Source organism: Mugil cephalus, chromosome 1 (genome assembly GCF_022458985.1).
Source record: "Mugil cephalus isolate CIBA_MC_2020 chromosome 1, CIBA_Mcephalus_1.1, whole genome shotgun sequence".
Classification (NCBI taxonomy): Eukaryota; Metazoa; Chordata; class Actinopteri; order Mugiliformes; family Mugilidae; genus Mugil; species Mugil cephalus.
Window position 1 is genome coordinate 53,042,415 of NC_061770.1, and position 26,099 is coordinate 53,068,513.

The 26,099-nt window shown below is 38.2% G+C and overlaps 1 protein-coding gene across 1 annotated transcript in view; it reads left to right on the top strand.

Moving 5' to 3' along the window:
- Nucleotides 1–26,099, top strand: part of LOC125023383 (FERM domain-containing protein 7) — a 41,106-nt gene that overhangs the window by 12,311 nt on the left and 2,696 nt on the right. The window contains exons 2-11 of the mRNA XM_047610607.1: nucleotides 4,522–4,626; nucleotides 4,804–4,846; nucleotides 18,654–18,732; nucleotides 18,860–18,957; nucleotides 19,160–19,274; nucleotides 24,310–24,457; nucleotides 24,765–24,860; nucleotides 24,968–25,128; nucleotides 25,352–25,420; nucleotides 25,771–25,846. Coding sequence (XP_047466563.1) covers nucleotides 4,522–4,626; nucleotides 4,804–4,846; nucleotides 18,654–18,732; nucleotides 18,860–18,957; nucleotides 19,160–19,274; nucleotides 24,310–24,457; nucleotides 24,765–24,860; nucleotides 24,968–25,128; nucleotides 25,352–25,420; nucleotides 25,771–25,846 — 990 coding nt within the window. The remainder of the gene's footprint in view (nucleotides 1–4,521; nucleotides 4,627–4,803; nucleotides 4,847–18,653; nucleotides 18,733–18,859; nucleotides 18,958–19,159; nucleotides 19,275–24,309; nucleotides 24,458–24,764; nucleotides 24,861–24,967; nucleotides 25,129–25,351; nucleotides 25,421–25,770; nucleotides 25,847–26,099) is intronic.

A 26,099-nucleotide genomic window follows, 5' to 3' on the forward strand; every position in this document is an offset into this window, starting at 1 on the left:
TTGAAATATTTAAATTTTTTATTGCCCAAATCAAAAGACTGGGGGATAGTGATAAATGACATGTTATTAAAGGATATTCAGACTGCCTGTCCCTGCAAAGGACAGGAAAGTATCCATGGGAATTTTCTGAAACCCACAAAGATGTGAAATTTAATGCTTTATCATATATATGTTGTTCTGTGTCACATAATGAAAAAGAAGACTCCAAATCATTGATATGTGAGAAGCTGGAACACACGATGTTTTGGCACTGAAAGGAAAATTAAGTCATATTATGTGAGCTTGTAATAATTTATTGAACTAAGCATAGCAACAGTGTAAGATTGTAACTGCAGTATTTCACATTTAGTTCTCTGTCCCTACCTTTTGAGTTTGATTTAGTGTTTGAGAAGTTGTGGTAGTTTTAGCATCCAGGTGACAAATTTATTTATTTATTTGAACAGCTGTAATAACCAGATTGAAAACACAGATTTGAAAACACAGATTTGTAGTTCTTCCTTGGTTTTAAAGTATTTGTAGGAACAGCAGTGATGCAGATGTGGCTTCCCTGTCGTTTAGACCTGCAAAATTCTAAGTGTGGCTAGCATGAATACGCTACGTAGCTTAGCAACATATAGGCACAATTAAATGAATGCATTCTCGCTACATTTCGAATGTAAATGAATGACTACATTTCTGGTCAAAACCTTGATGTTTTTAAACCTGTTTCACAGAACTATTTCCATCTACATTTAAAGCTACATTCTGCTGCTGAAGCTGCTGTTCTGGGGGTGGCCATTTGTTTCCAGTAATTATAAGTTAGGCTTGTGTTCTTTCTATAATTGCTTACAGCTGTTCAGTCCCTCCTCTTCCCCCCTCCCTCTCCCTCCTGACAAGTTAATGAGGGTTGTTCAGAGGAAGTGTAAGTAAGTAAATGTGAGAAGAAAGGAAGGAATGTTATGTCAAGTTTATGTTGGACTTAAGCATGAGGACACATTTTTTTCCATCCTTTCTTTTTGAGTTGGATCTGAATCAACACTACCCAGTTAGGTACACATGTGAATGCATTCTCATCTAAATCTTCCTTCATGATTGTTCAAATGTTCAGTTAATGCTGAAACAGTGTCAGAAAAGTGGTAATTGAACATGATTATCATTATGGAAGATGTTGTTTGTGGTCATTAAACTTGAATTAAAAGATTTCCTGTTGTTAACCTAGCAGTTAATAATAATAAATCAATTGAGGGTTTGATTTTGTTGAAAATAGTACAACAAAATCAACAGCCCTCAATTTATTTGAAACTAATGCTGAATACCAGAACCTTTGTGAAGATGATGTTAGAGCCATTTCATTGTGAGCTAATTCAGTTCCACAGTGCTCACAATGAATGTATGACAATGTCACTGTTACTCTTGTGTCCATCACCACATAAAGCCCCCTCAAACAATTTGATGCTGGAGCAAAATCAGTTCCAAATGGAGAAACAAAATACAGATAAATAAGAGTCATCTGCCGGAATCAAAGTCTATACAGTGCAATGAAACATTCAAATGAACACCACTAAATAAGACATCCCAGATATCCTATCCATGAACATGCTCGATAATACCAAGTGATTCATATGACAAATCGAACCCATCATTAGTGATGGTCCTGTGACAACCAAGGCTCTGGCGAAGCAGCAGCACTTGAACTGCTTCAAACTTCAGGGGGCATGTGACCGAAGCACTGCCACACGGCTTTGATACAATTACTTCATGAGCTACTGCGCAAGTGTCAGAGCCTCAGGTGTTTCATATGAATCAATTGAACCATTTGAGTGGTTCAAAGCACTTGAACTGCTTCAAAGTCAGTGGTTATGTGACCAAAACACTGCCTCGATCAAGGCTGGATTGGGACCAAAATATGGCCCTGGCATTTTTGATCCCTGGCGGCCCACCATGGTGATTTACACGATACGTGTAAGCACACGCCATACCAGAGGATGTATGTGCACATTGTGAAGTTTCGAAAATTAAAATAAAGTGCAGTAGCCTAAGAGAGTAACCATGTTAAGAAAAATTGATACGCTCTTTCACTACTCACAGAGACCTTCTTCTTGGGGGAGATGACAACAGTGCCACAATTCCCATCTTGAAGTGAAAGTGGTTGTCAAGGAAACACTGCTAGAGGTGTCTTTTCAGTGTTTAATTAAACATACAGTTTACACAAATAAGACAATTAGGCCTACAGTAAGAAAGAGAGAGAGAGGCGCAGAGACAGGCAGACAAAGGAAAGAAAGGGAGTTACAACTTACAAATGTGATGAATGCCTGTGAAGTCCACACCAATGCAAGACACATCTGGAACATCTCAGGGAGACAGGGCAGCGAGCAGAGGAGCGAGCAGAGAGCAAAGGAATAAACAGATTATTCTCTGTCAAAAAGTGTAATTAAATGCACAAATTTGTTAATTTATCATAAATCTCACCTTACACAAGCAGTCTCTTCAGTAATTCACTGTTGTCTGCAGCTCTATCAATGACTGTGTCATTATCAAAGGACACGAGAGCATCCTTTTCTGTGGCCATCAACATGAAGGCTTCCAGTTTGCTGGCAGACAGGCAACTCCTCAGTCTGTTTTTTGATGTAGCGGAGGGTTGAAAATGACCGCTCACAGGCTACTTGAATTATTGACAGGGTCAGCAAAAACTTGTATGCCAACCCAAGTTGGGGGTATGTGTGAGTCAGCAATGTCATCATCATCCTCTCCCTTTTTCTCCTCCTCCACTACCTCTTCGACAACCACCATCACCTGTGCACTCGCTGCACTCGACCCGCCGACAACCGCCAAGCTTGTGGTAGCAGCATACATGTCACTTGTTTTAGCACATTTTGCTGCGTCCTCTTTCAGTATTTTTTATTTATTTTTTCCCTGAGCTTTACTGCCTTCTGTTTTTGCTTTTTTTCATCCATCTCGACTACACAGTGAAGAGGATATTTTTGCCATTTGTCCCCGCTAAGCTCAAACTAAGCTCAGAATCAGGATAATTTCATTCAGGCCAACAAATTGATGTATTGATATGATGCAATTGTGGCATCAGCTTCCAGCTTTATTGTAGCCCATGTACATTATGACATTAAGAAATCCAACTCCCCAGATTAAATGATGTTCTTGCGGTTGGTTTTTATCTGCTCCCACGTTCCCACGAATGAGACTATTGTCATACTCGCGACTTTGTTAAATGTAAACTAATAGAGCCACTGATGTGTAATTTGTGCATTTATGCAATCTGCAATCCTTTACCATGCCTTATGCCGTCTCTTTGATGCAGCTGCGGTGTTTGAATTTTCGAGATTTTGAGTGAGATTTACTTTTTCTTCTTCATATTTGAGTAGAATCAGTCTTTGCTCCTTTTTGCTGGCGGATCAGTGCTCATGATTGTGATTGGTCTGCTGCTTTGGAACCCACCCTTATACGTGCGCTTTCACCGATTCACAACAAGACAAACCTGGATTGACTAGCGAGTTGATAACCAGTGTTGTGATACCGCTTATCCAGATTATCATTGTTCTGGATAGGTTCAGCTGGATAAGTTGGAGTAAAACTGGATAAGTTGAGCTTGCTTCATGATACAGGCCTCAGGTGTCAGAGGATCATCAGTAACTGAATTGCTGCGACACTGTCAAAATTCAGTTCATTACTCAAGGATTCAATGACAAAGTGCTCTACTTGTGGACAATAAAATGTAATGCAATCAAGAGGTGCCTTTTATTGTTTCATAATTGTGTGGGATTTGATTTTACATGCATAATCCTGTTCAACAACACTAAATTGCTATGTGATTTAAAACTCATTATAAATAATAGAGTTACCAATGGGAATCCTTTCTCAATGTACCACATACCCCACACTGCTTTGCTGATACATCAGTAGTAAATTCTATGAAACTTAATTTATTTACACCAACATTTGTGTTACAGTGGTATTATGGTTTAGTAGTGTTATAGAATCTTTAGTGCTAAATGCAACACTGTTTATACACACGTCTATAATAATATAATAATGGATTGGATTTATATAGCGCTTTTCATTCACACGGGGAAAGGTGGGTAAGGTGTCTTGCCCAAGGACACTACGACAGTAACTGGGACAGACCCTCTGATCATTGAATGACCCGCTCTACCACCTGAGCCACTGTCGTCCCGAGTCTCACATCTAACTCTGAGTGATGAAAATAGGACTGTATAGCAAATGTATGTGTGATTGCACTAGAGTAATGTATAGTTGCAAGCAAAATAATGATAATAATAAATGAAAGCCTGAATTACTGTAAAGAAGAGTTCTAACACATAAACAATGTACATTCAGTTAAATAACCTGTTACTAATGGACTCATCATTAACTCATAATGCAAAATTCTGATGAGAAAACTGAGCTGACAAACTGAGCTGACTGGCCCAGTAAGTGTGCCTCACCAAAGTTTTAAGAACGTCTCAGTTAAAACCTCCAGTTATCCCCTCTCACTAACCCCAACTTTAATTTCATCTCTCCCTCTGCCAGCCAAAGGTTTTAGGCGGAGACTTCTTCAACAAAGTGTGTGGCCATCTGAAACTGCTGGAGAAGGAGTACTTTGGGCTGGAGTTCAGACACCACAGTGGAAATTATGTAAGAAAAATCACACAGAGTTTAAAGCAAGCAGAATATATATATGTATATGTATATACTGTATATATATATATATATATATATATATATATATATATATATATATATATATATATATATATATATATATATATAATTTATTAAATATTTAATTGTTTTGACATGTTTGTGTTGAAGGTTTGGTTGGAACTCCTGAAGCCACTCATCAAACAGATCAAATGTGAGCAAAATTTCTCTTCAAATTTTATAAACTCAACTATTGCTGATCGTGTGAAAATATGTTGTTTTCATGTCATGTCTCCACTACAGTATCATCGACATCACAATGTCACTATTATCACAGACCAAAAGTGATATAGAAACTTTAGGATACATGTTAAAAGTTAGTGTCTGTGTTCACGTTAAAACATGATTACACGATAAAAGATAGGATTGGAGTGAGACGATCAACAACACGCACACTTCATATCAGGTCAGATTAATATGTAATGCATCATCAGTTTCAGCCTGGATAACGTTATGGGTTAGACTAAATTGTGACTGAAATTACATTAAGTTAATGCTTATTTAGGGGATTTTTGTTACATGTTAATGGTAATGCTAACTGCTAGGTAACGCAACATTAGCTGCGTGCTGCATTTGCTATATTAGTTTCCACAGTGATTCCACTTACTTCTGGTAATGTCTTTGGAGGAGAGGCTTCACTTGATAAGACATTGTTATAGGCGTCTAATGATTTGTATGTCTTCAACTTTTCTTTCGTGGAGGCTGAGTTTCTCAATTAGGTCCGTGTAAATGTCTGCCCATTGCATGTTGGGCAGTCCTGTCAAATTGTCTATCACTCACTGGATGGACGATTTGACAAATTTGCGTTAAGTTAATCATTATTTGGGGGAGTCTTGTTACACGTTAATGCAGACCTGGGCATTTTACGACCCACGGGCCGCATACGGCCCTTTGGGCATTCCCGTCCGGCCCGCGGTACGTCAGTCATGACCACAGATGAACTGTGCATGCAATACGACTGTGTTGCTTTTATTTTGAGCCATGATGTGTTATTTACGTCATGTCACTGTTAGTTCGTCAACAACAAAAAAAGTAAGATTGAAACAGCTTCTTGCCACCTATTAACCCTCAAAAGCCTGAACGGATTGCTGGCATCCGTCAAAGCGGCCGATTTTGAGTCACAGTGGTTTGCGCTATTGACAGTATTCATTGTGAGTGAACACTGGTTAGTTGTGCTTTTGCCTGGAAGACCTTCGTGACATCTCAAGGGTATAACTAACTTTGTTTTTACCAACAAATTCCTCCAAACAAGTCTCTCTTGCTGGGGCTCCGCGATCGTTGCTCTCCAACCGGCAGCCGACAGCAGCTGTGCGTCATCATTACCGTAATGGCAGCATTTTTTTCTAGAAAGCGCAACTTGAATATTGTCCATCGGAGATTACGGTAATTCAAATACAGCCAGCTTCTCTTTGTGGGCAGACGGACATTCAGGTCTTAAAGGGTTAAACATTTATTGAGATTTATTGAGATACAGAAAATAATTCATGTAGCTATATGATCCACCGAAGTTTTCCAAAGAGGACAAAGTTTCCAACATTCCAATGCGTTATATCCAAAACTACAGATGTATTGTGTTTCATTTTCCTCCTCAACCTACACCAAAACTCTATTTACAGAATATTCTTATGTTTCTGATTACCAGTAGCAGCTTATCAACATATATAATTTACTGCTTTTTACAATGGGAGAAAATTAATATTGAGCAGAATAACGTTCAAGTTGTCGTTTGGTTTGGCCCTCCAACACAGTTCAGGGTTTTCATGCGGCCCCCTGTAGAAATTAATTTCCCAGCCCTGCGTTAATGCTAATACTAACCACAAGCTAACTTAGAGTTAAACTTATACTTTAATGATCCACAAGGGAAATTAATCAATTATAGTAGCTTTATTGTCACAAAAAGATGAACTGTTATACAGCTGGATAGAATATGGAATAAAAGAAATTATGTATGCAGCTCCTCTGACTCTCAATGTTTGGTGTAGTGGATGGGATAGACTGTCCATAATGGAGAGCAGTTTATCCAGTATCCTCCTGTCCCTCATTCAGTACGTTTACATGCAAAAACAGAATTATTGCCTTAATCGGACTATAACAGGAGAACTTAGGTGCATGTAAACATGTTACTCCGATTAAAATTGGAGTACTCATTATCCGATTGAGACACCCAGATAATGCGATTGGAATTCAGTTTTCTCCACCACGTATACAGCTTAATCGCATTATTGATTGGATAATGCGTGTGCGCATGCTCCAAAACCACTGCACTGGCGTGTGACCCCGGAACAAAAACATCCAAGAAAGCTGGTCATAGAAGAAGAAGAAGAAGATAAACACAGCCGCTAGAAGAACTGTCTGAGGGAAAGCACGGATCTTACCTACACCAGAAGTAGCGTGAACATTACATACGAGATTTAAATATGTACTATTATCCCTATGGTTGTTGTTTGAAATGCCTGTCCGCCACATGAACAACTCTTGTTTATGATATCACGTAATAGGTCAACCGGAAATCGAGTCATATTAACGTGGTATTATCCCGCTGAAAAGACATGTATCACCACCTAGTGTGGAGGAGGAGACCAGTTATTAGATTTTCTTGTGCTGCATGTAAACTGGGACAAGGACTGTAGTGAGAAAGTTGAATTCTGAGCATAGCTCGATTAAACTCTGCATGTAAACGCACTGACTGAGACTCCAACTCCCTATTGATCATATATCCAGCCTTTAAGATCAATTTGTTGATTCTACTGATGTAATTTTTGATGGTATTACTCCCACAACAAACAACAGCAATGAACAGGGCACTAGCAACAATAGACTGGTAGAAAGACTCTAGTAATTCACTGCACACATTGAAAGACCTGAGCTTTCTGACAAAGTAGAGTCTACTCAGGCCCTTCTTGTACACAGCATCACTGTTGTCCCTACAGTCCAGCTGTAGCTGTTGCTCATGTGGACTCCCAGGTACTTGTAGCAGTTCACTTCTTCCACCTCCAGGCCCTGGACAGTGATGGGCTCCACTGGTGTCCTCTTCCTCCTGAAGTCAATGACCAGCTCTTTGGTTCACGTTCAGGAGTGGGTGGTTTGCCTGGGACCACTTCACAAAATCTGGAATCAGTGTCCTATACTCCACCTACTGTCCATCTCTGATACACCCTACCACTGCAGAGTCATCAGAGAGCTGTATCGGAAGTCAGAGGTGTAAAGAGTGAAAAGAAATGGAGATGGAACAGTCTCCTGTGGTGCCCCCACATTACTGATAATGGTATCTGATAGAGCCCCCAGCCACACAAACTGGGGCCTGACAGACAAGTAATCAGTAATCCCGGAGACAGTGGAGGAGCTGACACCCATCATCAGAAAAGGCTTAATGGTGTTAGTACGCTACTACCCGCATTGGTTCCATTTACTTCTTGTAATATCTTTGTTGGAGAGGCTTCACTTGATAAAGACAGACCACACTTCGTTCCCTCTGTGTCCTCCTTTGGTCCATCCAGTGAGTGACATTGTAGGGGTCACTGAATGGCACCATCAGTCAGAGTCAACTTTTTAATATAACACTCATGGTGTGAGTATATTAGTATATTCTCTAAAATATTTGTTTTCGTCATCCATTCTTGCCGTTTACAGGCTATAGCGTTTGAGGTGTGTTGCATCCAATTCAGCCCTGCCCCTCCAAAAACGTCACATTGTTTACAAACTGTGAAGGTCTATACAAACATGCTCATGTAATCATTTTTACATCTTCATGTAATTTAATGATATATATGGAGAACTGAGTGAGTATTTGATGTCACATGTCAAAAACACTAGTTCACTAGAAGTGTTGGGCAAGTTATTTGTATGTTAAATGTAATTATAGTTACTAGTTACTTCGCCCAAAAAGTAACTGAGTTAGTAACTGAATTACTCAACTTTAAATGTAACTAGTTACCAGGGAAAGTAACTATTGTGCTACTCTTTTTTTTTAAGTTTAAATATGTCTAATAATTTGGATTTTTTTTTCTTAGTAGGTTTCACAAGCCAGTTACATGGAGTAGAATTACATAGACACATACTTACACAGAACTTTTTATATTTATTACACCTCAGACCCCAACTGGTAGACATATACCGCTTTCACATTGAAAATCCAGGGTCGACCGGCCTTTGGTGCTTTCACATCGGCAAAAGTGGCAAATCGAACCTCTTGCCTTCATACGTCATTGCGTACATTGCAGATAAAGCTGCAGCTTGTTTATGACCTGAAGACTGGAACAGTCAAACCCCCACTCTTTCTAAAGGTTGCTGATATTAAAATAAATCACTGTGTCCTGTACAGAGCCCGATATCTGCCACCAAATCCCCCCTTTTCTCAGATGCAGAGCGCTGCCATGATTGTTAAAGGTTGGAGATATCACTATGCAAGCTGTATAAACACAGTCGCCATTCACCTATGTGTTCCCATTAACGATCGTGTACCAACAAATTTGATATGTTTGATTGAAAAAATGAACAAAAATCTCTGCCCTTCAGAGATCAATCTTTATGGGAGTAGACCAAAAGTTGTTTTTGACCTGAAGCCTCTACAATGATACAGTCTGACGCTGATATATCTGCCTATTACATCCTGACTCAACGACGTGACAGAGCGAAAAACCCAGTCAACCCGGCCCAACCGGTTGTTTCGCCCCTCCCTCCTCTCCTCGACAAAAAAAAGAAAAGAAAAAAAACAGCTTTGTGGTTCCCGTGGCTGAGAACCAAGTCGGATGGCAAAGGACAGCTTTAATTTGTAATGTGCCCCATTTAATTGTCAGTAACGGAAACAGCGTTATAATGATGGAAATAGTAATTAGTTAGATTACCCCATTACTGAAAAAAGCTTTAACGCCGTTATTACCATCACTGTTCACTAGTGAGATGTAAAAACTCTGACCGTCATGAATTGAGTTCTCTAGTTAACCAGTACATTCAATTTTATGTTAGTAGTTCACTAGTCAAGGCTGAAATGCTAACTAGCCCACTAGTAAAGGCCATCAGGCTCACTAGTCAACTACTTCAAGTCTTTTTTTGCACTAAGGCCCTATTAGTAAACTAGATGAACCCAACATGCTTACCAGTGAACTAGTAACAGTAAGATATCAGTTAACCCATTTGCAGCTGCACTAGTCAATTAGTGGATCTTAAATTCTAGCTTACTAGTGTAAGGAAAAATAAGCAATAGTTAACTAGTTAAAGAAACAAAAAAATGAGGTGGGAGGAATATGCATTCTGGCTTCCTATTGGCCCGCCACTCCAAAATGAAGAAAGCCAACCAATTAACACTCAGGATTTTTTTTTATTATGCCATCTGCTATATTTGCAAAACGTGAACGTGTTTCCTAAGGAAATGCAGCACATTTACTTGAGAGTGCATCTTGGTGTGTACATGTAACAGCAAGTAACAGGACCAGTGCTTACTAATTAACTAGTTGGGGTTCATTGTGAATTTACAACGTGAAGCAGCAAAATTGTACATGGTAACTAGTGAGAACCACATATCCACTGCTTTTGGTGTTTCTGACTTTAAATGCTAATGTGTACAGTACATGCATTTTTCTTTCTAGTTAACTAGTTGTATCCAGAAAAATGGACATAACTAGCAGCACACATGTTTGTAGAAGCCAATCATGAAATAAAGGCTGATAACGTAATAAAAGTCCTGAAATGACAGTGTAATAACTTTTGGCCAATAATGTACTAACTTATTACCTTATTGGAGGGTTATTACATTATTGGCCTGTTAAAAAAATTGCAAATGTATACAAATAACTGAGCTAATAACATAATAATATACCAGTATAATTTATGTTAACTTTTTATTATTGGATATAACTGTGAAAATGCATACTCTCTCTGTCTCTCTTTTCCTCTGTCTGTGTCTGTCTCTCTCTTTGCTTGATGGTTAAAAGGTTAAAATAACTAAGTCCAGCCCTGCCTTCAGTTCCTTTTGCCATTTAAGTTCTAAAACTTATATTTGCAAACACATAAAATGACTCATATTGTACATGGGAACCAATGATATGAAAACTATACCTCTTTGAGGATGATATATTCTCAAATGAAATGACCACAGATGAAAAATGTAATCTTTATTAAACCTTTGTAACAGTTGTTCAGGAATAAATGACTGGAAACGGAATGACAAAATCTACATGGTCTCAATTTTTAACTTCTTTCAAGACCCAGAAATGTAAGATAGAACATAAAACATTCGCTATAAAACACACACACACACACACACACACACACACTTTTTTTAAGAACTAAACATTCAGTTTAAAATGTTTATATTTAAAAAAATATATATATCAAATTTGAATTATTTCCTAATTTGAAAACAAACAAACAAAAAACAACAACTAAAGATGGTCATTACTTTTCCCAGTAGATGTCCTTAATTTTGTATTGGTCAAAGGCCATATGACTTAGTATAATCCAGACTTTCATCCATCTACTGTCCTTACTAAACAGGTCTTTAAGACGTGTGGTAAGACCACTGCCACGTCCAGCCTTGTAGAGTTTCATAACGCTAATGGAACAGATGTTTTTTTATCAAGTTCCAAACTGTCTCTTAAAGTCTCTCTCTGATGTAGAGATGGGAATGAAATGGTTCAGCTAGGTCACGGAACAAGACTGAGACATGATTGAACTTTCCCAGCATGAACATGTCTTGATTGAGAGAACGACGAATGATAACTGATAGGACTTCTGTGGTTCAGTATGGAGGCTCATTGACTGACATGGTTGTAGATGCTGGCAAAGTGTTGGCCATAGATTGAACTTCAGACAGAGGGCCATCTTCAGAGTCAGACATAGGGTTGGGTTCAGTGTCAGACTTACATGTAGGACCAGGTTCACTGTTATGTAGCTTTAGGTTCAGTGTCATCTCCAGTGTCAGATACAGGCCCACGTTGGAGTTAATTCGAAGAGACACTCGATGCACCTCTGCCTCCTGAACAGAATATTAGGAAAAATGGGTCCATCTAAACTAAGATAATGATCCCCATGTCCCTCAGCAAAATGGCCAAGAACCAAGAGAGGCAAGCTTTCACAAAAATTACCAAATGGTGAGATAACAGAGGTTGCATCTGAACCGAGAGTTGAGAGAATAAGAAACTAAACACTGGGCAGCACAGCAGCTCGGTGGTTAGCGCTGATATCTCCCAGTGAGAAGACATCGTTCTTTATAAAATTTAGCTGGGAAAAAGTTTAACCTGTTGGACAATCTGACTTTTTCTTGTATAGTACACCTGAAAAGGAGACATCCAGCTCACTTTGGGTCTTCATTCATTACCCTGGCATATGTTGGTAAAACTGACTCAGTTGACTCCTCCTAGTTGATACTTGACTACATGATTTTTTTTCCGGTACTGAGTACACAGTGACTTTTGTCCACTTTGCCCTGGCTCTGGGGATGATATGGTGAGCTCTGAATTATTTTCACCTGAAGAGATAGCATACTTTTTTCTTTTTTTTTTTTTTTTTTACTGCACCTTTAAATTCCATTCCTTGATCATGCAGTATGACCTTCGATGAATCATGCTCTGTGTAAATGTCTTCAAGATGTCTGGCAATCTCAGTGCTGTGTTTACTCTGCAGTGGTCTTAGCCAGGTGTATCTACATTTTCCCATGTGAAGCAGGTCTATCTGGTGACAAACTTGAACTACTTTGGCTTTAATAGATTTTGGAATGGGTTTATTTTCAAAGGAAGCCTTATGCAGTTGGTAGCGTCTTGATCTGTCCAGTATGTCTTGAACACTACCTCGACTGATGCCAGAGTATTCGTCTCTAAGGTGTATATTCAGTTTTCTTGCACCAAAACCATTGATTTCATCAAGAGCCTTGTTCACAACTGCAGTGACTGTTGACTTTCTAGCTACCAGTTTCCCATCAAATGTAATTGCCTAGCCATCCTCACTGAGGGCATAATGTTGCCTATTCCGTCACAAGCGAACAAGTGCAGCATGCTGGATCCTTGCTCTTTCTGCTACAGAAATATTAAATTCCCCCTTGAGTGCATTGAGCATCACATCATAAGTTCATCGCCTAAAATACTGTACAATATAATTGTAGGGGAAATAAGTTATTAAACAATTAAGTGTAATAACTGCACTTGCCGAAAGGGGGCACCACTTACAGATTTTGAATACAGTGTAAGAATGAATCAATTAATATTGAATCAATCTTAATAATTAGTAATTAATCAATCTCATCATATCTGAGGCATCAGCTCTCAGTACAGGTATCATCTATTTCCTGCTCAGAAGGACTGAAATATGTGATTTATTTACAAAGGTGAATAGTGAATAATAAACAATATGATGAATAATATAACAGAGTAATGGAAAATGATGAGAATACCGAACTAAATGAGTTTAACGAAAGTGAGAAGTATGAACGAAAATGAGGATGCAAACGGAACCTAATTTCTTAAATTAATTATTTAGATTTGTTAAAGTTTCTTTAGTTATAACACGATTATCAATCCAAAATACGAAGGTGATGGTCTACTTATGGAAACTCCTTGGATGCCACTCTGAACAACTGGATCGGGTGACCAAACGCTGTCCTGGTGAGCTCGATCTTCCACAGAAGTATCGCTGGGGAAAACCCAGCGGTACCGAAGCGTTGAGAGCAGATTGAGGCCAGTCAAGCAAATCCGGACTTCAGTGTCGGTTACAGCTGGAATCTTCCTCAGCGTTATGTAGACAAAGTGGACAACTGTGAAGTTGCTGTGCAGCAGAGTCTGATGGTGTGTGGTAAAAATTGGTTGTTATTGATGGAATTGAAAAATACTTCCGATAGCTGGTTGAAAATATCTTCAAAAATGTTATTAATGCTTGACTGTCTTGACAATTCAAAAAAAATCAGCTTGTTCTTTGAAAAAGTCATGCGTTAAATGTGGCGAGAATAATTCAAAAATAAAACTTAAACACGTCAACTGGTGGGCAATAAAACTTCGAGTTAAAAGTAAGAAGTATCAAGAAGACAAAAAGAACTAAGAAGAGATCTGAGCCAGGAGAAAACTGGACTCTAAAAAGATGTGAGTTGCGAGAGAGAAGAGAACTAAACTGAGACCGAATAACAACTAAACAAAAACCAAATAACAACTGGAGGAGGTCTTTGGTTATCAACTCTTCAGGTTGTGTCTCTTTGTTATGACACTGGTCTTCGAGCCTTTCGATGATTTACATATCAGTGCTTTCATAAGAGAGTATTAAATAACAGATGTACTTCTCATAATGTTTAACTTAGAAGTAGGATGAGAGATAGACATGAAATCAAACACTTTCAATGAAACATCATGTTGGCATGAAAACAAATGATCAGAAACATTCATTCATTTCTGCGACCTTCCTCAATATCCTAATTCATTATAAGTACATAGTAATAGTAAGCAACGCTAACTAATATCAATAAGAAGGAAAGGTAGATTATATCTGGGCTATGCTAACCAGTCTTGCTTTGTAGAATACAGACTTATTAAAACGCTATAAAGGTATTACTCAGTAGAATTGCATTACAAAGACATTTCTTTAACTAGCCTCTGGATGGCAGTATGGCTCCATGGTAGAGACTTATGATTAAAATACTAAGGAACTAATTTTATCAAATTTCAAGTTAGAAAAACGAACAAAACTGTAAATTCACACAAATCACTTGCTGAGTATTAAACATTGTAATTTTTGTTACATGTGTACATTTCATAGTTTGTAGTTCCTGTCAGAGAGGGATCTTGCAGTTCTGAATTATTTACACATGAAAAGGGAGAAAACCTTAAATTCTTGTTCATTGGCATGGGAATGTGCTTAAAACCTTGTTTTATGGTTTTGTTTTATGGTCTCAGAAATCTGCAAAGGAAACAACAACAGTACTGTCCATTATGGACTGTCCGACAAAGTGACCCCTCCTGGTGGGTCAGGGGAGAAATAAAATGTTATCCTACATAATATACACAACAGCTGACAAAAACTACAAAGCTTCAATTAAAGGGCGTACATCAATATGTATATAAATATATATAAAATGTATACATAGATATAATACATGGATATTTTTTCTAAATATATCAGTCTCTTTCCATGTAGCAGTACCAGTCTTCAGTGCGGTACAAGATAGTGTTGTTGTTGATACTGTTGTTGTCACTCAGTGCGTTTACATGCAGAGCCTAAATGAGCTATGCTCAAAATTCGACTTTATGACTACAGTCCTTGTCCCAGTTTACATGCAGCACAAGAAAATCAAATAAGTGTTCTCCTCCTCCACACTAAGTGGCAATACGTGTCTTTTCAGCGGAATAATACCACGTTAATACGGCCCGATTTCCGGTTGACCTATTACGCGATTCAAACAACAACCAGACGGACAATCCTACATTTTTAATCTCGTACGTAATGTTCGCGCTACTTCTGGTGCAGGTAAGATCCCTGCTATCCCTCAGACAGTTCCTCTAGCGGCTCCGTTTCTCTTCTTCTGCAATTGGCTTTCTTGGATATTTTTGTTCCGGGGTCACACGCCAGTGCAGTGGTTGTGGAGCATGCGCACATGCATTTTCCGATGAGAACTCAGATTCACTGTATACACGCTGGAGAAAATCGAATTCCAATCACATTATCTGGGTGTCTCAATCGGATAATGAGAACTTTAATTGGAGTAACCTGTCTACATGCACTTAAGTTCTCCTGTTATAGTCCGATTAAGGCACTAATTTCGTTTTTTCACGTGCATGTAAACGTACTGACTATTACTTATCTAGTCTGTTTTTTTTTAATTATTGTCACAGCTCTCACTGCTATCACCACTTTGTTCACACTACATTTGTCTGTCCATGTCACTGTCTTGTCTCATTGAGCAATAAAAAGAAGAATGAATAACGACAGAAAAGGTTAAGTAAATACAAGGAAGTTTTTTATTAGCATGAAACACAGAAAGAAACTAAACTAGAAAAATCCCCCCTGAAATTTTGAGGGAGGCACTGCTGGCGTAACCCCTAAAATCCACTGGGTCCGTCCGCGTCGCATCGCGTAAGCGTTGCATCATTGCGAGTAACACGCGCCCATTAAAGTCAATGTATCAACCTCAACCGGCTCCGTAGTGCTCCGTTTCCGACGCGCCCCGTTGTTTTTCAAAATAAAATACCATACCATAAAATGCCAAAGTTCCTAGGAACAAAGCTGAAGAAGAATAACAATATAGAGGCACGCATTACATTGCCTCGATAACTAGAAAAATGTGCATTTGTTGCAGAAATGCAGTGTGGATGCCCTCTGCCGAAATGCACCATGCATCTGTGGAAATTTGTATGAAGAGATAGAATTGTGTAGTATTTTATGAAATGGTAGAATAGTGTAATAAAGTGTGGAATGAGCAGGAAACATGAGAAGACTGTAACAAAGTGTTAATAGAATGGTCAAAGCAAATGAAATCAAATTGTTAAATTAGAGATGCGTGTGTGTGAGACAGTTGCGGGGAGCGAAAGGTGCTGTTACGGGAGAACATACGCGACAGAAAAAGGCATGGAGTGGGCAAACCATTGTAAATAGCAGGGAAACGACTTGAGCAGTCGTAGCACTAGGCTTGCGTGATCGTGTTGGTACTGCCTTTATGTTACTTTCGGTGCGGAAAGAACTTGTATTGCGACGGCGAGAAATGGGTTTGTCTGCTTGCCTGCAGAAAAATCTGTCCTGTGGGTGTTAACGGAGCTGGTAAACTGATTAAATAATTAATCTACGATAGTAGCAATAATACATTTAAACGGAATCAAAATAAAACTAGTGAAATGTTAATCGTTTATTTGAACACATCCACCCAGGAGAGAGAAAGTCAGTTAAAAATGAGAACATTTAACAAGAATTCTACGGACATAAGCATTTAAACTTACTTGGATTTATATAGGCGATCATGTGAGCTGGTCTCACATTTGAGCTTACTGTGACAAAACGGTAGGTCCTATCAGAAAAACAAGCAGACCGTGGGCGTCGTAAGACCTTCCTGAAGACTCGATAAGTTTTGTGTCTTTCTAGAGTAAATATTTTTGACACACTAGCGAGTTAAAAAACAGCGGTCGCTTCTGCTTCTCTGTCAAAATCTTGGAGATATTGGAGTGAATAGAGAGCAGACAGGTACTTTACCGCGAACAGAGTTCTTTTGGCTCGGCTCACTAAAAAGAGTCAGGTCTTTCGGCGCGCAAGTGACTCCTCAGATTTTTTGTTGATTAAATTAATTCATTACCAAAAATAATATCCACCTAGTAACACAATCTTGTTTGAGCCTCAGCTTAGGCATGCCCATCTGTTGTTGGGTAGATTTGAGCTTCTCTGTTCTTCTCTGTAATAATACAAATACAATAATACAAATATTGAGATTTATTGAGATACAGAAAATAATTCATGTAGCTATATGATCCACCGAAGTTTTCCAAAGAGGACAAAGTTTCCAACATTTCAATGTGTTATATCCAAAACTACAGATCGATTGTGTTTCATTTTCCTCTTCAACCTACACCAAAACTCTAATTACAGAATATTCTTATGTTTCTGATTACCAGTAGCGGCTTATCAACGTATATAATTTACTGCTTTTTACAATGGGAGAAAATTAATATTGAGCAGAATAACGTTCAAGTTATCGTGTGGTGTGGCCCTCCAACACAGTTCAGGGTTTTCATGCGGCCCCCTGTAGAAATTAATTGCCCAGCCCTGCTCTAAGTAATAACATTTCGCGCTGTAAAACGATCGTGGTCAGTGAACAGTGATTGATCAAAAACTATAAGACCTATCAAACCCTACTAAATGCAGATTAATACACCAGTATACAAGGCTTGTGTCTACATTTTGAAGTTGAAATGAAGTCTCTATGTGAAAGTCTACACCTTTGAAAAACAGTTTTTTGCGTGTTTTTTTTTTTCGGCCGTCCCATTAATTTTCAATGAGAAATTTGTTGCAGTTACGTCGCAAAAAAATTGTATTTCGGAAAGAAAAGTAATACAACACCAATCTCGATCAACTGCACGTTTTGATATATAACTTGCCCCACAGCCTAGGACAAGTTAAGGGACGAAAAAAGGAAGGAAGATGAAAAATAAGAAGAAACACGCGGGATAACAATAGGGCCTTGGGGCGTGTCCTCTACAGCTATGCGTCAGCATGTTATCGGAACAAGTTAGCTTTTGCTGTAAGTTAGCATGGTAACTGAACAGGTTTGTTTATGTTGCAGGTTAGCATCCTATCTGACCCAATTTACTGATGGTGAAATCTGAACAAGTGTTATTTCTGCTGTAAAATAGTATGCTACATGAAAAAGTTCAGTTAATCTGTAAGTTAGAATGATGATTAAATTAGTTTCATAAGTAGGCATGCTACCTGAAGAGATGAGAATATAATGAAATTCTAATAATGAAAACAAGATTAACATTGAATGATGTTGGTATGACACCACAGCAACTGCTTTTATACTACTAACGTGCAAAATTATCATAAGTTTAGCATGCTACTTGTAAATGTGTGTTGAAGTTGTCTGTTGTCTCTGTCCTACTTAATGTCTTTCTGTTGCCTGTTCTCTTGCTCCTATTTAATTTCTAAGTTGTCACTGGTACTCTTGAATTGTTCCCCAGTAGGGATCAATAAAGTATTTTCTAATATAGTAATTTAGTCATGCACATACACCTATCAACTTGCTTCACCTCTCAAGCTTTAGCATGCTAACTGCTAAGAATCTGATCATAATTATTAAACACTTATGAGCATACAGCAACTCTTGTTATAGTTTGCTTATATGCTATGAAATGGGTAAGTTTATGCTTTTAACTTATCCACTATAGAGTGGATGGAAAAATTATTAATTTTCAGGATTTGTCATTTTCTTCTGGAATATCTCTCAGCATTGCATCGACTTGTTTGCTGAACATTTGTATAACAGTTTTTCCTTTTCTTTCCATTAGACACAAATGATTTATTCTTCAGGTTTATAGTCAAATTTTTCCCACCAGATCCCGGCCAACTTAAGAGAGGCCTCACCAGGTATAGTTTGACCACGCATTTTTTTTTTTTTTTGACACTTTCACTTTATCTCACAAGCTTTCATGTTTTCCTGTATATAATTATGTATAGTTAAGTAATTGTAAGGTTTTGTTTTGTGTATGTGCAGATATCTTTTTGCCTTACAGATAAAGCAGGATTTGTCTAATGGCAGTCTGACCTGCAATGACAATAGCGCTGCCCTTTTGGTGTCTCACATTCTGCAGTGTAAGCATGAAAATGTTGCAGACATGTGCATAGTTTTTATAAAATGTTGAATCCAAATAAGGCACACACAAAAATGTTTCATATAGTTATATAATTTAGGGTGATGAAATAAAATAAAGAACTTAATTGCATTCAAATCAGATTAAAATGGATATCAATTGGTATGTTAGTACGATGATATTGGTATGTATGTGTGTTATAGCAGAGCAAGGGGACTATGACGAGGAGCTGGACTTTCAGCATTTGGAGATGAAGCACTACGTGCCCAACCAGGAATATCTGGACCACAAGATCATAAAGTTTCATAAGAAGCACAGGTAGAATTATGCTTTTTCTGAAACACTTAAAGCTTGCACAGTACATGTATCATTTTTCATCCCTAAAATACCCACTATACACACCAACATATCCCGAAGTTTGCAAAATTTATGAAAAAAAAATAGTGGAAAATCCATAATAATAGCCTGCACATAGCAGTTTGAAATTTAATCATGTCAAGGATGTGTTTAAGTTTAAGGAGAGCTGACTCAAAGACAGTGCCAAATCACTTAAATGATAACTGCTCTACTGGTGTGATAAACAAGAAAGTTGTTGAACTTCCAGGTTTGCCTTTGATTTGGCTATCTACCTGTTTTATTGTTTTCTTGGCCTGAACGTTGGTCTGCATCTGAAATTTGTCTGGACTGGAAATTGGGGGGATTGCATTATCATGTTGGTTGTAAAATATATTGACAGCAAAATAACAGGATGAACAGTTAACAGCAATTAAGCAGTTTTGTTGCTCTGTCTGTCTATTAATGAAATTCAAATAACAGTGTTAACAGATGATAACAGTTAAGTCTGGCTAGGACAGGCAAGTGTTTTCCTAGCCCTTTGAAGGACTTCACAGATATCAAATTAAAGGGTTATAACATCATAATGTTTTTATTTTTTTTATTTAGTCTTTATTTAACCAGGTTCGTCCCATAAGACCATGAGCGAGAAAAAAAAATGAAATGAAATGCTGAGTCTGGATGTGGCAGATGGCATCCCACAATCCCCTGCACTGTCCTCATCCCCTGGTCCTTCCTTTCCCTACACAGCACAGGAAAGGACTTAGCCTGGGTGGTGAGGCTCTTTCCTGCGCTGTGTATGTGAACTGCCTATACACTGACTCCAAACTCGCAAGATGGCCCCCGTCTGCATCCTTGTAAAACTAGCGCCAGTTTGGCCAAAGCAAGGAAGTGAGAACACATTGTCCATATGTATATGCAGTCTGTGAGTTGAGCACATTCGGACATCTCTTTTATACTGGTATTGCTGCAATACCACTATTGAGCACAAACTGGCATCCTGGTTCGTGTAGGTCTGTGTCCATGTATTTTTTGGTCATTGAATTTTCCATTCAGAAAAGGATATTAAAAAACAAAAAATGAGTGGTTATTTTAAAATTCAAGAATCAAAAGAAAAATGCCTTGAATTTGAATTTATTGGGGTCGAGAATGGATAAACAAAACGTTAAAACTTGCTTGCTTTTAATTTTCTCTTTCTAAAAACAAAAACTAAAATTGTTGGAAGACAGAAACAAAGAAGCACCCGTTTCTTTTTCATATTGTGCGACTGGAAGCTGTCGTTTTCAAAGTAAGAGCACTCATGAGGAGGGCGCAGTGTAACAGAAGTTAGTGGGTATAGATCAGTATGTTAGGTAACACTTTCTATGAAGGTTGTATTTCTAATGCCCTATGAATGAACTCATAATATTTATCTATAAAGCATTGTAATGCTCATTATTACCATCTATACTTATTCACAAGTCGTCATAATCAACTTCATGATGCATTATGATAACTGGTTATGAAATATTATAATTTTAATCTGAATAGTGCATTATAAAGTTTATGTCAATATCTGCCTAGTCACTTGCTAGTTTTATGATGCATCATAACTACTTTGCTTTGCTAAATGTGTATAGTGATGCATAATGAGTTTTGACTTCTACTATAGTCTATAGTCTTCTACTATATACTTTATATCCGTAGCTATAAGTATATGTAATAAAGTTATAATAATGTATACATCTCCCTACAGCACACAGTTATAAACAGCTATGCAGTATCATAAGTGCTATTTGTCAACTCTAAGTAAAGTGACAAGTATATGACACTATTATTAACAGACATAAGTTACTGTGAGTAATTAAATGGTGCAATGAACTAAGCACTGAGTCTGGCATCTTTAACCCATATGCACAATACAGTGAACCCTCGCTATAATGCGGTTCACCTTTCGCGGCTTCGCTGTTTCGCGGATTTTTTTGTGCAGTTTTTTTATGCTTCTTTTTTACAGTGCATTGTGTTCTGCATCCTGATTGGCTAAGGGACTGTAGACCAATGTCAACAGTCTCCGTGCCTCCTCCCTGTACAGCCTGCCAAATTTACGTTTGCAAATTTTCTCCATGACAAAACCCACAATGTAGACGAAACGTTCTGCGCCCAAAAGGCAGAGGAAGATGCTAACTATCGCAGAAAAAGTTAAACTTCTGGACATGCTGAAGGAAGGTAGAAGCTATGCGGCTGTAGGACGCCATCACGGAATAAATAAATCTTCGGTTCGTTCCGTAAAGAAGGAGGAAAATAACATAAGGACAACAGCAGCGATAAGTTTTAACAAGGATATTTTTATATCTTTAACAAATGCTTGGGCCTGAAAACAGGTTTTGATCGTTGGTTTCCATTCTATAGTATTGTATTGTATTGTATAATAATTGTAAAAAAAAAAAATAATAAAGCTGACTACTTCACAGATTTCACCTATCGTGGGTTCTTTTTGGAACGTAACCCCCGCAATAAATGAGGATTCACTGTATTTCATTGTATAATAACTGTAAAAAAATAAAGGTTTCTACTTCACGGATTTCGCCTATCGCGGGTTCTTTTTGGAACGTAACCCCCGCGATAAACGAGGGTTCACTGTATTATAAATGACTATGTTAATGTCATAGGTGGTATTTGTCAGCTTTAAAGTAAAGTAGGGCAAATGAGGTGTTATAGATATAAGCCTGTTATTAACAAATATGAGGCACAATGAAATGAGAGCCTGGACAGTAAAGACAAAAGGAATGGATTTAGTTCACTTTATTTTCATTTAAACCAACACTCATAATCAGGACGATTATCAATGCTCTGAGCACATTACACAAACACATGAAACAGGCCACAAAAGTGGCATGGCGTGGTCCTAGAGATGTGGCAGTGCCTTTGGGTTGGTGAGGTGACTCAGGGTCAGAGGTCAGGGGATGGTTTGACAGCAACTACAAGAAGAACAGAGGCAAATCTTTAGTGCTCCAGCTGGGTTTGTTTTTATGCAGAAAGATTTGATTGAAAACGAATAAACAGATCACATTTTTTCTAAATCAATACAGAGGGTTTAAAGCAGCCTAATGAGACATTATGTATCATGCATTATGTCATGCAGGCACCGCAGATTTTCCGTAGGTGGCTTAAGCTAGCTAGACGAAAGTTACCAGACATGGCTAGTTTTCCCTCACAAGTCAGATCGTTTTCAAATTCTTGTGTTTAATGATTGAAACCATTTGAAATCATTGCTTTAATATGTAAACCATGTGCTTCACGTAAGCAAAGTAAGGCATTAGCTCACAAAACAATAGCAGGACAGAGATACATCCTACCTGTCCTGGAGAGGACTCAGCAGAGAAAGGGCAGAAAAGCCGCTTTCCGACCAGTATATACAGTCAATGCTTTCCGACAGTGGTCATTGGGGGCTAACCTGGGAATGGCGTGGGTGCACATTCAAAACTCATTATGCATCACTATGCACATTTAGCAAAGTAGTTATGATGCATCATAAAACTAACAAGTGACTAGGCAGATATTGACATATTTATAATGCACTATTCAGATTAAAATTATAATCATTTATAACCAGTTGTCATAATGCATCATGAAGTTGGTTATGACGACTTGTGAATACGTATAGATGGTAATAATGACCATTACAATGCTTTATAGACACCTTATAAAAATTATGAGTGCATTCATAGGGCATTATAAATACAACCTTCATAGAAAGTGCTACCGTATGGGATTTTTCGAAACAGTAAAAGAATGTGTCTCAGGGAAGAAGGCATGACTGCAGAAGAACTAGGCTGCATATTTCAGGTAAAAACTAAAAATAACTACTAGCTAACATTACTCTGATATGCATGCTGATTTCTGCAGATGACAAGCCTTGTTTTGCCATGTCAAAAATCACATCGGAGTAAGGTTCCAAAGACATTTTAGACTGGGTTAGGGAAACCACAGATAGAAGTCATTTATTTGGGCAGTCTGGCCAGAAACACAGTTTCTTCCTCTTAAGTGCTCTTACTTTGACAATGGCAACTTCTGGTTGCAAAATATGAAAAAACACTGTTTCTGTCTTATAACAATTTTATTCTTTTATTTTTACAAACACGCGATGAAAATAGACTAGTTTTTAAAGTTTTGCTTATCCATTCCCTACCGTGATTAAGAAAGAAAATTTTTAATTTTAATTTTTGGATTTTAAAATGAAAACCAAATAACCGAGCGCTGATGCCTCCCAGCGAGAAGATAAGATAAGTGCAAGAGACACTGAACCCCCAGTTGCTCCCAGTGCAACTGGCACTGGTGTGTGAATGTGTGTGTGCTTGTGTGAGCGAATGGGTGGATGTGTCTCTGACTGTAAAAGCGCTTTGAGTACCTTTGAGTTGGTAGAAAAGCGTTACATAAGAGCAAGACCATTTACCATTTACAGTGACCAAAACTTAAATAGGACATAGAAAGCAGGCAGCCACAACATTAAATAGGACAACAGGCAACAAAAAGTACAGCAGACAAAGTGACAGCAGTTGTGGATAAAGTGACAGGTCCGGGTTCGAGTCCAGCTCGGGCCTTTCTGGGTGAAGTTCACATGTTCTCCCTGTGTCCGTGTTGGTTTCCTCCGGGTACTCCGGTTTCCTCACACCTCCAAAGACATGCTCGTTAGGTTGATTGGCGACTCTAAATGTGAATGGTTGTTTGTCTCTGTGTTAGCCCTGCGATAGGCTGATGACTTGTCCAGGGTATACCCCGCCTTTGCCTGATGCCAGCTGGGATAGGCTCCAGCAAACCTCGCGACCCTAGTGAGGTTTAAGCGGTATGGAAGATGAGAGAGAGACAGAAATCAAATAACCGCTCATTTTTTGTTTCTTAATATCCCTTTCTGAACAGAACGTCCAATGACCAAAACATACACGGACCTCCCATACAGTACACGTAAACAACATGTTGTACTTGGGTCTTTTAGCCATGAATTTGGGATAACTTGTCTGTGATTCTTTCTTTCTTCTTGTAGAGGAATCTCTCCAGCAGATTCTGACATCCACCTGCTGGAGGTAGCTAGGAAGCTGGACATGTACGGCATTAGGCCTCATCCTGCCCGTGATGGAGAGGGATTGAGGATCAACCTGGCTGTCACACACTCTGGAGTACTAGTCTTTCAGGTATGGATTTACTGGTTTAACACATACATGCATAAAACTTTCTCATATTCTCATGTGGACTGTAATTATCCTTCCATAAATCTCGGAAATGTCACTGTATCAGTTGCAAAAGCTGGATCGTTGATATACAATATATCTCAACAAATATCAAAAGGAACTATTGACCAAATTCATGCTGGAAAAGTTATGATGCATGGTCAAATACTAAGAATAAGCTACAACATAAACACCTGCATGTTATGTCTTAATAGACTGTTGGTGTACACTGCAGGATATATTTGTTGATTTACTCTTCCATGTTTTCCAGGGAAACACTAAAATCAACACATTTAGCTGGGCGAAGATTCGCAAGCTAAGCTTCAAGCGCCAGCATTTTCTCATCAAACTACACAATAAAGTTGGGGTGAGAACATGAGAACCCAGTTTAAAGAATATCAAGAAAAGGTAGTTGAGTTTTGGTTCATGAGGTGTATAATGTGCTATTTAATATGCCTTTTGATGTCTGTTCAGCCATGTAAGGACACGTTAGAGTTCACTATGGCCAGTCGTGATGTATGTAAATCATTCTGGAAGACGTGTGTGGAGTACCACGCGTTCTTCAGGCTGGCTGAGGAGCCAAAAGCTGTGCACAAGACACTGCTGTCCTGTAAAGGCTCCAGGTTTCGATACAGGTAAAACACATGCAGCATTTATTTTTTGTCTCTAATTATTTTCATCTTTTGCGAGGTAAGGTTTTTGATGTATGTAAAGCTACGTCTGTACCCTATTTTCTACTGATCACCAACCTTGTTACTTTTTATCATTGAATTCCAATGTTTCCCATGTTGTACTATATTGTATCAACATACATACATGATGATGGCGGCTACTAAATGTTTATTTCTCACGTGACAGTGGGCGGACCCAGAAACAACTTCTAGAATGCATGGGATCAGGGGAGAAGAAGCCTTCACACTTTGAGAGGTCAAAACAAATTACACATTCAGTTATTTTAGATTACAGAGAGAACAAATACGGATGAAAGCTGAATGATATTTCCCTCAAAATGGAAAATGTTTCCATTGAAAATGGAAGAAATAGAGCCACAATGAATGTTTGACAGCAGTGTAAAGTACAATAAAGTTCAACACTTTTCTGAGCCATCTTGTATTGACCAGGTCAAAGACAATATTTGATCAAATGATCATTCATCAAGGGAATGTAAAAAAAATATAAAGACAGTTCATGAGACTTGGGACAGATCATTTTTGTCTTCATTTTGTTAAAATCTGTCTGCATCATCTGTTCTTTTATTTCTCTCTCTGCCTATCCAGGACTCATTATCAGTCGGACTATGACCCCAGGCAGTGTCGATCTTCTCCTGATCTCCTCACTGATGTTTCTAAACAAGTAATGAAAACCACCACCAAACCACACAACCATTACAGCCAATATAATATCTATTCAAAAGATGTGGATTAGTCTATGGACTGATAATGAATCAGCAACTAATTTGCCAATCTTTTAGTTAGTTTTCCAAAAAGAAAAGTCAAACATTAGACGAGGCTAGCTTTTCATACACAATTATTTATGATTCGCTTGATTTTACATTTTGTAAACCGAATATTTTTGTATCCCAAAACATTTTTCAAGTTTTGCATTT